At 31.3% G+C, this 15,005-nt stretch overlaps 1 protein-coding gene across 2 annotated transcripts; it reads left to right on the forward strand.

Moving 5' to 3' along the window:
- The first annotated feature begins 355 nt into the window (after positions 1 to 355).
- Positions 356 to 8,811, forward strand: LOC143199031 (choline transporter-like protein 1). 2 transcript variants are annotated; one of them, XM_076408751.1, is made up of 13 exons: positions 356 to 487; positions 745 to 800; positions 1,063 to 1,188; positions 1,247 to 1,389; positions 1,596 to 1,691; positions 1,793 to 1,917; positions 1,975 to 2,083; positions 4,850 to 5,051; positions 6,411 to 6,640; positions 6,701 to 6,927; positions 7,001 to 7,176; positions 7,750 to 7,839; positions 8,363 to 8,811. In XM_076408751.1, the coding sequence occupies exons 2-13, from the start codon at positions 768 to 770 to the stop codon at positions 8,504 to 8,506; spliced, it is 1,701 nt and encodes a 566-aa protein (XP_076264866.1). In that variant the 5' UTR covers positions 356 to 487; positions 745 to 767; the 3' UTR covers positions 8,507 to 8,811. The 2 variants fall into 2 exon arrangements, with proteins under 2 accessions (XP_076264866.1, XP_076264865.1); XM_076408750.1 differs by having other exon boundaries at positions 429 to 639.
- The last annotated feature ends 6,194 nt before the right edge of the window (positions 8,812 to 15,005 follow it).

The raw sequence follows: 15,005 nt of genomic DNA on the forward strand, positions 1-15,005 counted from the left end.
CACAAACATACATTTACGACCATGCCCCAGCAGGATTCGAACCTGCGGCTATCGCAACAATAGGAGGACCGTCCTGTTGCCTTTCCCTCTGCGCCACCAAGCCGGCATATTTCCATTTTATTGGCTTAATTTGACGATTCATCTAAAAAACAATAAAAACAAGTTGGCGAAATTATATATATACCCTCTTGTAAGGAAAACTGCTTCAACAAATTAAATTATAATAAAGGTTCGTGCGTTGGCCATCTTGTGGCACACTAAGCATTTAATGGGGGAATTTTAAATTAACATTAAAGTTAATATTTTCCCAGTTATCGCAGTTTTTAAGAGCCTGATATATAAAAATTACGTGTTGGTTCATTCGGTTTTCGTTTGAATTCTAGGAAAGTGATGAACAGTAGATATTATAAAATGTAATTTATTCAGTTAAACATTTATGATAGTAACGCCAACTACAGGCCTACAAGTGTACTACTACTATTAATAGGTGGCATTGATAATTCCTTTATTTAACTTTTTTTCTAAACATCTAATATATTAACATTTTGTTTGGGTATTAAAGTGTGATAGTGATTTTTAGTGTCGTGTAGATTATTTACTAAATAACTTTTTGTGTAACGTTGACATAAACTTTGCGAAGTAATTGTTTATATTAAATCTATATATTTGAAAGATTAATTCAGTTTTATCATATTTTCCAAGAAAACATTGGATTTATACGTTGTTAAAAATGTATTTTTGCAGAAGCTGACTAATAGCTAATCAAAATGGGAAATACTAGCAGTTTAATGCCTCGTGAAGTAAGTCATAAAATATTATATATAATACAATATATAGGTAACATTTTTATGTAATTGAATATTTCTTCAACATATTATTAGTTTCACAATATGAAATAATAACAGACAACGCCAACGCAGCATTGTGTTTATGACAATTTTCATTTATTGAATATTGAGAAATTGAAATAACTAAGATTAATCAAGCTATTTTAAAAATTGCATCTAATTATAGTAAAAATATGTTTATATATTGTTGTATATTATTTTCCTTATTTTCCAGATATGTGATTTTAAGAAAATTCCTCATGAGCGTTTGGAAGATATCAATATACCAGAACGAACTGAAAATCGGCATCATACAAATTTAAAATGGATAATCGGACTAGGTCTAACTGTACTGATCTTGGTATTATATATAAAGAATTATTTTGACTTTATTTTATTTAATTCTGTGTTTTTTTCAGATTCCATTTCTGATATATGTTCTGGTCAATTCAGATATTAAGAGAATACTATATGGATTTGATGAATGTGGTAACATATGTGGACAAACAAATAAAGAATATGATGATATAACATGTTCAGGGCAAGATATGACAGCTAAGCCGTAAGATTATTTTTACTTCCATAATTTGGTTGTAATGAATAGTACTTTATATTTAAAATAACTGGTATATTAGTTGTAGTTATTCATTATTTAATTCTAAACATTAAACTGTAAATTTATTAAGGCTTAATGTAACAAAGCTTCTTAAGCTTCTAGTTATTATTACAGAAAAATCTAGCAGCTCATTAATAGTGAAAGTTTTGTAGATATTTACTATTCATAGCTGATAAGAATAATCAGAATATTGATATATTTAATCCATTAGCGCCCAGAAAATGTATTTCCGAATGTGGAAATGATACGTGAGTATTATTATTAATATCAATTAGTCATAGTCTCTACTAATTTTAGTTAGGATTAAAAATTTACTTTATTAATTTTATTTTTGTGTGTTTGATTTCAGCCAAAAAATCAATAAGAGATGTATACCAAAAGATGTTTTATCAAGTAGTTTTCATATAAGTTATGTAGTTGATTTTTTCAATACTATTAAGTGGCAACTGATCATATGTTGTTTATTGGGTATCTGTAAGTTTTTATATAACTTCAGCTGAGATTAATAATTACTTGTACATGTTTTTACAGTAACATCAATGTTAGTGTTGATAATACTTAGATACAAAACTAGATGTTTAATATGGTCATTACTTACTACAGCCCTTGTTGGAAGTATTATTTTGGTAACTGCTTTATGGTAAGTATTATGTATGTATGTGTGTGTGAAGGGATGAGTTGTGCGATTTGTGCTAATTATAATGAGCACATGGCATCTTGGCACACTTAAAAAGTAAAGTGTGCGTTTGTCGCTTATTAATTAAAAATAATATTGATTGTTTATTAAAGTTTGCAAGAGAAGTGGGAAATTAGACACTCTAATTTTGGGAACTATTGAATGGTTAAATAATATGGTTCTCAAATCAACTACTGATGCACACATTTTTTCTCATGTTTTCCTTGGGGAGAGAAAATGCTAGAGATATTTGTCGGAATCATGGAGAATAATTCATTTTAAGTTGGTAAAGGTCAATGATAAAATAGTATTACACAGTAAATACATAAGTACAGTTACTAAATTACAGTAATAAAAAAGTATTAAATCATAAAATAATTTTTTAATATATAAGTAAATTTAATCGAATTTTCCACTAATTTATCAGCAAGGTTATCAATGAGACCGCAAAATTAAAACGTCGAAAGATAGTAAATTGTTTAATCTCAATGCATTTGTTTAAACTAAGGTTTTCCCAAGTTACAAGCTCTAGATTTCTCAAAGTGTCCTTTAGTTGGCATATATTTTTAATAATCTCAACATTTTGCGCCATTCTAAGACTATAACACATTATATAAAATAATTTGTTTAACTTCCGATAATCCCGCGAAAAAAGTTTCAGCATTACTTTACCTCATTCGGAAGACCATGAGCTTTTCATATAACTCTATCGGGTTTTGGTTTACAACAGGAGCGATTCGTATTAATTACCCATTTCTTCGGCTCACTTTTTTTTATACAATCATTACTGGAAGGGATATATTCTTAATAGCTTACAAGGGCGTACAGAGCAGTACATACATGTTTACTGAAGAAACTTCATGAATACGAGTAATATTGATCATAGAGTAATAGAGATAAAACTCAATAGGGGATTCTTGGCGAAAAGTTTTGCTTTGCCCAACATCCAGATGGGGTTAAATCTACTATTCAAGTAATTTGATTGGTCAATTTAAATCTTCATTATAGGCACCTGCAAGGAAAACATTTTGCTGTGAAGATATTTAATTGGCTCTTTGATAAAGTTTACCTGCCCTGCCGTCACGTTTTATTGACCAATAAAATTTAAATAAAAAACAATTTAATTTCTGAAATACATTTATTAAATAAAATCCAATGAATGAAATAAATACAATCTGTAAAACTGCAAATTATATATAAAATATAAATATAGTATAAAAATAAATATATCCATAAAATATAAATATTATCATAAACAAAGAACTTGTAAAAGTATATGGTGCGTATTATTTTTAACATTCTATCTGAAAGAGCATTAAAAAGTGTACAATAAAAAGGTTTTAAATGTACATTTTTAAAAAGATGTTTGTCAAGCTGTATGTTATTTTATAGACGTGGCAATATCGTGAGATAAATGTGATATTTCCTTGCCCCTTTGTTTATATAGGAACACCTGCAATTGAAGGTATAAAGTGCAGTTGCAATGTCTCAACTCCTGGTAATACATCCCTCGTTAGTATGGAATTAACCATCTTCGCAATTTCCTAAAGGCAAATGAGATGAAAAAAATTAACTTATGAACGCTTTAAATGATTTGTCAAACATACTAGCAAAAGAATGTAAATTCTTCAATCCATGAACTATAATAGACCAAAAAAAATCCAAATGATCTTGATTAAGTAGCCTTAAGCCAATATATTTATTCGGATAATTACCCTTTTTTTCTTTAATGAAATGAACCCCTCAAGGTGATTATTAAATTTTTCATTCATTGTAACAAATTTGTTCTTACTTGGGCAATAAAATTTAAGCATTATTGATTAGTATTGAACTTTGGTTAATCCTCTCTTAAAATATTTGTATTCGGAAGCTATTATTTTAGTGGAGTTTCAACTGTCAAATACTTGATTCAATTTCTAAAATTAAAAAATAAATATTTGATATTTTATATGATTATTAATATGAGTAAACGTACCTCAACTTACAACAAAACAAGCTGTAACGGTTAGAAATATCTTTGATGGTTAATCCCGCCAGTTTGGGATTTTGAACATTATCAACCATTTTTTAAAGACAGCTAAATACTTCTTCGAAGTAAAATCACTTTGTATATCTTTACTATCTGTGCATCCGGACACACAACACTTTCTAGATTGAGAATTCACTTTACTTATTGTACTATCATCTTATAAGTGCTAATGAACTAATAACCTAATCTCTAAACGTCATAAAAATCTAAATGCACTGCTCCTTATGTTAGGTACACTGACAATGGCGCCCGAATCCAATAAACAATTCAAGGCACTGTAAAGACAAAGTGAACCAATCGGATCCCGTCTCGGCTCATATAGCGATTAAAACAAAAGTTAGAAGTAGCGACATCTACATGTTGGACGTCGCGAAACATTTCTCCAAAATTTTCTATAAAGTTAAATCTCTAATGATGAATGATATCGAGAAACCATCTACATCTGTACTTTAATCAACGTTGCAAACATCGGAAGTATTTCATTGAAGTCGCTGATTTAAATGCGCTAAGAGGATTTGTCATTTACCATCATACATTGATAAATATTGGACTGCCTTATATTCACCGAGATAAACCTATCTTCAACTAGCCTCCGCCCCACCCAAACTAAAATCTACACCTACAACGCAATGCTGCTACTATCGCTTGCTTTTGATTTGCTTTATTGCTATTTTGTGTTGCTAACACTGAATGTATTTTAGGATAGTATATGCCAAAGCTGATCTTGAAAAGGAACGTAGACGTTTTTTCCTTATCATTAACATCTCACTAACAATTCTGGCCCTAGTTTTGGTTTTTATGTTCATATTTTTGAGAAAAAAAATCTCGCTGATCATCCTCTTGATAAAAGAAGCCACAAAGTCCATTTTTGATATGCCCCAATTAGTTGCTTTACCCATAACGGTAAGTATAATTTATATTTAATTTTTAATATGTTTCACTTAAGAACAAAAATTAGACGCGATTTAAATTTTCGATCCCAGTTAATGAGTGTTTTCTTCCTAACAATTTTAAACTTTCGAGATTCCCCTAAGTTTTCAGTTCATTACATTGCTTTAACCGTGTTGGTATACACGGTGTCTCAAAAAAGTGTATATAAAAAATCACATCAATTAAAGCTTTAACACGTAAATAAGTAAAGTTGTACCATTGGAGCACAACGAATCCAAACTGCAAGCATCAGTAATGGGTTACTGTTATAGGCACAAGGGATGGGCGACTCTTAGATTAGGTGACTTTCGATGATGTCATGGTTTGGTTTGGTTATTTTGACGTTATTATTTCCAAAAAATTCGAAATTATGCAGATACTAATAACATATTTCTGAAATATAAACTTTCTTTGGAGACCCTAGTGAAAATTAACATATAACTGTTTTTAACTTTTCATTTACAGAATTAAATAAATCTAACAATAATATATAGTGTGGTGGTTATGTGTTTGTTAGATTCGTTGCAATTTTGTTTGGGTGAGAAGTTAGCCATTTAGACTAGTTGATAGAATATATTTTATATCTGATTTGACTATAATAATTTGGAAGTGACATGCTATTGTCTAGTTTAGTATGATTCCTAGGAAGTTTATGACAATTTGTGCTCCTTGTGATAGATGTGCATGCGTTCTAATATGTCTTTCCTTAATGTCAGTATGTAACTGTTACTCAGTCATGTTAAAGAAATCGCTGGTTTTTTATTGTATGTGGGAATTGTTCCACTCCAGACTTTAGATTTTATCGATGACTGTTTGCTCCAATCTTCTTGTCATTATAATTTGATATGTCATAAGAGCGCATATCTAATTAGAGGCACAATACGATAACTGGCCACCCCATCAAAATTAAAATTTCTGAAACCACTATTGTTATGTTTGACAGAGCATTATCCCTCCATAGATGCACCATCAATAAAAAAACGTAACAATGTAGTGAGCATTCTTGAAAGTTGTATCATAGTGTAACATTTTTGGAAAGATTAAATACTATATATACCTAGGACGAAATGTAGCACTAGAATTAGGGATTCACACCATAAAAATGCTCTTCGAACGGGTATTCATGTTTGCTTTAAAACAAAATAATTATATTCACTATATGACTCATATAGGCTTTTTAAATATAGACATTTGGCTTCAGAAGCCCATATGAGAAACATTTTAATGTAGAATTTGGCATCACTATGCCAACGACTATTCTAAATGATATGCAAATAATATCATGCCAAATTCTACAATTCCAGTATTAAATAGTAAAAATATGTTTTTTAGACGGTTTTAGTAATGGTGATTTTAAATGGAGCGTTTCTGTTAGTCACATTTACGATGATATCATATGGACACTTAGTTAAAGTATCGGAATTCTATTATTTCCGAATGGATGCTATAGGTTACTTCACTCTAGCATTCAATGCTGTTGTTGTCTTGTGGCTTAATGTATTTCTATCTGGAGTAGAGTTTATGGCTGTTTCTGGAGCAGTATCGCATTGGTACTTTGCCAGGTAACCATCTAATATTTATATTTAATATATATATATATATTATATCATCATATATCTTAGAGACAAGATGTTTCTGCACGAACCAATTAAGACCTCTTTAACAAATACATTTAAATTCCACCTGGGCAGTGCCGCTCTGGGTTCATTGATTATCGTCCTAATGTCAATTCTGAGAACCGTTGTATTAATGCTAAGCAATAATAAATTTAGAGGGCTTATAAATTGCATATTGAAACCCATTGAAAAATTGATCAGATTCTTCTCGTCAAATTCATACATTGTAACAGGTGCGTATAAAATTATAGTTGTTTTAGATATATATTCAATATTACAATAACGTTATTTGATATTCTTCTTTAGCAATTCACGGTGAGGCCTTTGTTAAATCTGGAAAAAGAGCTGCTAGGTTACTGCTGAACAACCTGGAAGATGTCATTGCAATTAACTATATTGGCAATTTCATTTTTGGCATGATACAATTGGTGATTGTTGCGGCTACAGTGTTATTTTCTGTAGTTATCGTGGCAATATTTCCGGTATGTATAAAATATTAATTTTCAATAGTTTATCAAAGTTTTGCTTCTGTTTTTGTGATTTAAAGTACTTTGCCCTGTAGAAAACATTTGAGGCTATTTGATTCTAATTTTTTACTTACTCGTAAAACTAGAAGTGGAAAAACAAATGACAATCGAATTTTGGGTGAAGTTTACGTGTACTAAAAGCATCAATAGGAAAATGGCAGAGGCAAATACAATTATCCAGCCTATTAAAATTTTTCATTAGTGTTAAACGTAAACTTGGCATTTTAATTTTTTCCAGTTGTAAATTGATTTATTTAAATAAATAATGATATAAATAAATTAATCTGAGCTGATCGCAGAGGTCTTAATTTTTATAGAGTATGAGAGTCTTATCTTACAAGTACCTCACGTTTCCAAGATCTGTCAATATATCCTTCGCATTTCTTTTCGCAGTCTGATATAATAGATAGAAATATAATGTATCCAATAATAATTTTACTTTTTTTTTTGAAGAATAATACAATACGTACAGTTTAATAAGAAACATTTTTTAAAATTAAGCTATTAAACTCTGATTAATTTGATTAGGTTGCCGAAGCGTTTCACGATATGTTCATATACTTAGCTGCTGGATTAGTAGCAGCCTATGTTTCAACAGTAGTACTCAATCTGTGTCATGTAAGTATGAGTTTGTATTTATATATTATACTGACCAGAAATATATTCATTATAAGGATTTAATTTGTAATTTTGAATTGCCCCTTATGAATATTTAGTAGCGTTGGAAACTATGTTTCACCAACCCTCTTCCCCCCAATTTTCTTTATTTGATTTAAATCGACATTATTAAAATCACAATATCTGGAGGGGTTGATTCTTGAAATTTGTTTAAATTCGAACTGTTTGTTTTTACTAAAGTTCCTCTGCTTACGAGTTACAAATTGTTCGAACTTTAAGCAAGATTGTTTAAATGATGTTAATTTTTTTCTTTTGATTGGTTTCAAAGTATTGTAAAAATGTTTATAAAAATGCACAGGATACTTCATTATTACAAATTTAGTAATAAATGTAACATATGTTACATACAGCAAACATACATCTTGAACCTTCATGCAGTATAATAACATCTAGATATATCCATTCTGAACTTTTTGCCACCATTGCAATTGTTACTGATTAAGAAAACCTATTTCCTTTACAGATTGCCGTTGATACACTACTGATATGTTTTTGCGAAGATAAACTTATTAACGACGGTTCAGCAAAACCTTTCTACGCATCGAGAAACCTCTTACAATTTGTCGAGGACTCCAAGAGGGTTTTCAAGAAGAAGGAGAAGAAATAAGATATACCGTGCCGTCGTGCTTTTCAAAAGCCTTTATTCCTTTCTAGAAAGGATGTGTTAACTCCAATAAGTATTGTGTCAGCTTTATAGAGCCTTGTACTATCCACAAGATATACAATACGGAAATAATTCTAATAATGATTAACTATATTATAACCACATAAAGGTTTTATAACCATAATATAAGAACAAATACTAATTAACAAAATGTTATTGAAATATAAATTATATTTTTTATCCAGTTGTGAACAAAATATGCTAACCATAATATACTTTATATATGTTTATAAAGCTTGTCTTAAATATGTATTTTTTTATTTATAATATAAGAAGACCTGATAATTTTACTGCGTTCGTTTTTGTTTGATAGATCCTTTCAAGTAAAGATCGGTAATACACTCTCCAGTCCAAAATCAGTCAAAGCAGAAGTCTCCCATGGTTCCCCATTAGCCCCAGCATTATTCAACCTCTTCATGTCAGACATCCCAATTAAGAAAGATGCGGAAACCGCCCAATATGCGGATGACACAGCTTTCTTCACCAGTTCCCGTTCTGTAGATGCCGCTCAGAGAAAACTTCAAATTCAATTAAATGCCACAGTCAACCCCCAAAAAACTCAGGCCATAATCTTTCACAATCGGAGAGACATCCACGCCTACCAGCTGAGAGTGGAAAAAGTCTCAATCCCGCGGCGACAAAAAGCCACATATCTCGGCCTCATCTTTGACCGTAAATTCCTATTGTCATGACAGATAAATAAAGCAATCTCCAAAGGCTACGGTGTCGCCACAGGCCGGAACTAGTGGAAAACCTTCAGGTAATGCAAAATAAACTTCTCAGGCAAACTCTGAACGCACCATGGTTTGTCAGAAATACACAAATTCATCGGGAAACTGACACACCAGAAATAAGACGGTCCGTTTTCTCCTTGTACAAGAAATTCCATGCAACCTTAGCTCTCTCAAACAATTCCCACATCAGATCCCTGTCAGAGGCGTTCCCAATCAGGTAACCCCGAAGACTATCCCCCCAAAAGCGGTTAGTCATGCCCCCAAAGGTTCTCATACCCCAAAATAAAGCGCCTTCACGGGCAATCCTCTCTTATAAATAGATAAATAGATAAATAGATAAATAGGTAAATCAGGACCAAAAAAAAACTAATAAATAAAAAATTGGAGGGTCGCTATAATCAGAAAAAAAATTATTCAAAAAAATGTTTTTTTACTATGGTAGGCCTGAGACTTCAATTGATTTGTTATATGGTCAGCAGCGAATGTTCAATTAGTTTGTTATATGGTCAGCAGCGAATGTTCAATTAGAAGCCTATTTTTTCTGTTTAGTTGGCATTCGAATCATGTGAAACATATACTGGCTTCATGCACACTTGTACGACTAAATCAGTCAAATTATATTAAATATGATTTTTTATATTATTTGGTAACTGAAAGATGAACAACATTCTTAGGGACTTACATATACTATAAATAAAACAAATGTTGCCTCACCTCGAATGTTATTAACAGTGTTATTTGCTTCGATAAATTACAATTTAGGCATAATTAAAGGTAGTTAAAGTAATAAATACTTACATTATAATGATCTTATTGCTGTGATAAATTATTTATATTTAAACTATACTGGTTGGTTCACTTCTTGCAAGATTTTTCTACCTCGGGACGAAAATACACAATTTATTTTGGGTTTTTGGCGATGTATAATTACTTTAGACGCCCTAAAACCATTGATACTCGATATAATATCGAATTATAACACAAAAATTATCGACAGCATGACCAAAACAATTACGTCGCGTGCAGGTTTCGGGCGTTATATGGCTCATTTAAAATCTCACTATTTCAAAGTCAATTTTTCTTTCAAATCTATTTTTTTTGCAGAAAAAATGTTAATTTCGGGTAAAGTAAATATGTAGAATTGTCGTAAAGTAGTTTTTCAAAAATGGTCATCTAGCCTATTGTGATATAATTACCCCAGTTGATAATAATTTATGGAACGAAGATAAGCGGACTGAAGCAGACGAATGACAATAAATAGCAAAGTGGGGATAGTGAGGGCGATAAGGCATAGTGACGTTCCGGTTGAAGTTAGAAATGTAGCGATTGACAATGGAAAGCAAATAAATATCATGTATTGATATTCTAATAATTTATATGAAAAAATTACAGACATACAGGAGATAATGCAAAAAGGCAGATTATCTTTAATCTAACTAAATAACAATTATCACCGTTGACACATTTGTTTAGATTGTTATAAATATATGATTTTAAAGCCTTGTTAACAACTGAATGATATTAAATTCTAGAGATTTATTTATCTGTTTACGATTATATCCAAGCCTTTTGAGAAAATATTGCAACCTATTCTCTATCTGTTTTGTACCAGTAATATACGCGAACTAGGGCAATTGCAATGCAACGTTGGCTGATGTTACGACTCTAATAGCAGTAGATAAAAAGTATAAAATATTTTTACAAAAAAAAATTGAATAGACTTCAAAAAATAAATAAGAAACTCACTAAAATATAAAAAATGATCAAACTTAGACTTTTAACCCAAAAAAAAGTTTTAAAATAAAATATGTAGGTAATAATCCTTGTAATAACTAAATAAAAATCAGTTTGAAGTCGGTGCCGCGCCCAAACAGTTATATTAAATTAGATTTGTCTTGTTCCATTTCAATTTTGTGTGTATGACATAAAATTATATTATTTTTATATTGTTTGAAGGCTCGGCACCGATTTCAAACTGATTTTTATTTAGTTATTATAACGATTATTACGTAGATATTTTATTTTAAAACGTTTTTTTTGTGTTAACAGTTTAAGTTTGATTATTTATTACATTTTCGTGAGTTCCTTACTTATTTTTAAAAATATTTTATTTTCCTCTTTTTAGTGTTAATAAATTATATAAATTATGCAATTATTTTATTAAGTATTACAATGGATAGCCCAAATAAAAGTACAGCCCGTATGATGAAAAATAGGAATAAAGAAACAATGATTGAAAATAAGGAATGTTTCAGGTATTGGGCCTCGCTACCTAGTCTAGGCGATTTGACAAATGTTCCAACCAAACTAGAAAGAACAAAGTTGCTGCTCTGTTGGGAATCGAACTCGCGACCTCTGCGTGTGAGCTTAACGTTTGAACTATTATACCATAGAAACAGTTGCCTACCATGTTTCTACGACTTCTCATATGATATGGTTAGTGCTTAAAAAGCAAACTGAATGGCTTTTATACTGAACTAATTCCGATTTTTCGTCACATCAGTTCAGCAATGACATTATACCCAAGTATCTGATTATTTTAGATAAAAAATTGGTGGGAACATTGTACGTGCTTTAGAAATTTGAGATTTTCCCTCGATTTCTCCCCCCTTTTCCCCATCTGATCCTAACTTGGTTCCAATGGAACTACCTCGGAAGGGCATTCGGGAAGCACACGAAGGGAGAAATCACTGAACATACATTAAAAAAATATATACAGCCGAACATAGAACCTCTTCCTTTTTTGAAGTCGGTTAAAAAAGTATCTTTGAAGAAAGTTCAGCCAGCTAGCGATTACATAATGGATTAGGTCAACCAATGGTGAATAAAACTCGAATAAATTACCAGAATAAAGCTTAAATATGTTCCTATCAACTTTATCGACAAAACATCAAATAACTCACCAGCCTTGTACTTATACTTGAATAAAGATTAATATTTAGGTATGACAATGCATATTTTGGAAGAAGTATATGAAAATATTAAGACTAAGGTGGTGAGTAACGCTGTTAACGTATTTTAGTATGTAAGCAATGCACGAGTCCAAGCTACATCTTCAGAAAAACCAGAAGCTCTGCAGTTATTCGATGAACAATACATTTTTCAGATATTAAATAGGGCCAAACTCTGGAACCTTGTCACAGTGAGAGAACAGATAGATCGACTAAAATATGTGTGAACTCATAGTTGTATTTAAAAAATTCGATCCTAGTTGTGTATTAGAAACTAACTCTGGAATTGGTAGGCGTTTTAAGTAGGTTGTGTCGTCAGAAAATGTTCCCAGTACTGTTTCTTTTGTTGTTGGGACACCAGCAGTATAAAGCAGATATAGGGGTGGTTCCAAGACACTAGTTTGCGGAACTCCAGCCGAAATAGGCGAAAAAGTGTTCAGAATACTATCACAAATGACTTTTTTAATCTTTCAGAACCTTTGATTGATTGTGATATTGATAATTAGATATTGTTACCATATCTACTTCGTCAAAATATGTTTGTTTGTTGAATCATTATCGCCGTTTTATCAATCGTTCTGTTATCATTTACATTACGTATTTTCTAATTTAAAAAACGCGTGTCTGAAATGTTTGAAAAATAATTTATATTGAAACGTAGGATCTGATTTTCCGTATTATTCAGAAAAGTTAATAAAAGGACAAAAATAGTTTATATAGTAGTGAGCACAAATATGTATAATTTGGTATTAATGAATTTTCTGTAGCATCTAGGTAATTAATAGCATTTTTCACATCAAATTTATCTTTTTTCGTTTGGAAAGCAACATGAAGATTAGATTTACATAAGTAGTTAAACTTAAAATGGGGGGCTTAAAATAACGAATGAGTATTTGAGATGTCAAGGCAAAATATTTAAAATATACATTTACAAGTATTATTACATTTACTTGCATACGTCATTGTACAAGCGAGTAAACAAGATTCGTTTTTAGCCCAACAAGCGACATTTGTGAGAAGATTGCTTTTTGCTCTTAATAAAAAAAACTGCAGCTTAAATTCGTAGAATTGGGAATATGGTGACGACCGCATTAGAGAAAGAAGGTCCCTGCGCAGTAAAAAAGTTTGTAGACGCAGATGTGGAGGAGTTGTTGGACGCAGATGGAGGTTGCTCAACAAGCCATTTTCTATCGATTAATTGTCTTAGGAATGGTTCGGAAAGAGAGAGTGGCATTGCCTATCATCAACTATCAGTAACTGCTCCAACGGTAGAACAATAAGAGGTCGCATCGCATAGCTACTGAAGAAGAAAAGGGATTGTTCAGCCCCTTTTCCACATCTACGATGAAGCTAAATTTATGGGGCTGTGTATATCGTGCAACCAACTCGACGTGGACTCGAACTCAACTTGTACATATGAGCCGGACAAAAAAGTGTGTTGTATGTCACTGTATCAGGAAAAGCATGACAAACTAATCTTGTTATATGATGTCCATCAACATGTGAATGATGGACATTATCTTACTATGTGGCAAGATGTTAAAACTTATTCTGAAACGAGCATACTCCTTCCGTCGTATTCTCCAGACTCTACTCCTTCAGATTATATACAGTCTGGTTGAATAACAATTACGTTCTTTTGAGGTGTTGAGATTTTAAATTATTAATTGATATTATGAGATTAATTTAACAAACAGCTTTGTTGATTTAATACACCTATCTAAACTTTTGAAGACTCTATAAGCTAAACAATAAATCAATGATCTATATACACCAACAACGTGGTTTTTCTCTTGACTGACACTTATATATATCTAACAACTACATAACTCAAAGTCCCTAGAAACTAGTAACATTTCATTATTGTACTTAACACAGATTCCTTTATTATAAGATTGGAAATATTATACTTTAACATGAAGGTATCAAAAATTGGGTGCATTTTTAGATCGCCCTAAAAGAAGACGTATTTTATCGTCCCGTATCGTTTATAAAACCCCAATAAGACCAATCGTGATGTATAGCGAAAAAAAAAACAACAAAACAAGTTAAGGAAAAACTAAGAATGATGTTGAGGAAGCTCATACAAAAAATAACGAAATATAAGTAGATAGAAGAGATAGAAGTAGATAATTATTCAATAATATTTCGCTTGAATTACTAAGACCAATCGTGATGTATAGCGGAAAAAAAACAACAAAACAAATTAAGGAAAAACTAAGAATGATGTTGAGGAAGCTCATACAAAAATAACGAAATATAAGTAGATAGAAGAGATAGAAGTAGATAATTATTCAATAATATTTCGCTTGAATTACTAAAACTAAATAAGAAGTAAATTACTAAAAAAACTAAATATTTTCGCATTTAAATCTGTGCCTGTACAATTCACGTATAATTAGATGGCACAAGCACCAATAGCATCGGTACATAATAACAGGTCATTTGAAAAGTCCCCGGCCTACCATAGTAAAACACATTTTTTTGGAATTTTTTTTTTATTCAACATAATTCCCTTCAAGAATGATACACTGATTATAGCGACCCTCCAACTTTTCGATACCATTTTTGTAGTAGGCCTCAGTTTCGGCGATCACCTTTTCATTCGACGAAAATTTCTTCCCAGCGAGCAGGAAATAGTCGCTGGGGGCCAGATCTGCAGAATACGGTGGATGAGGAAGTAATTCGAAGCCCAATTCATGGATTTTTGCCATCGTTTTCCCTGACTTGTGACACGGTGCATTGTCTTGGTGAAGC

The sequence above is a fragment of the Rhynchophorus ferrugineus genome, unplaced genomic scaffold (assembly GCF_030347505.1).
Source record: "Rhynchophorus ferrugineus isolate W39M unplaced genomic scaffold, kcgeb_rfMv2 rfM6, whole genome shotgun sequence".
NCBI lineage: Eukaryota > Metazoa > Arthropoda > Insecta > Coleoptera > Curculionidae > Rhynchophorus > Rhynchophorus ferrugineus.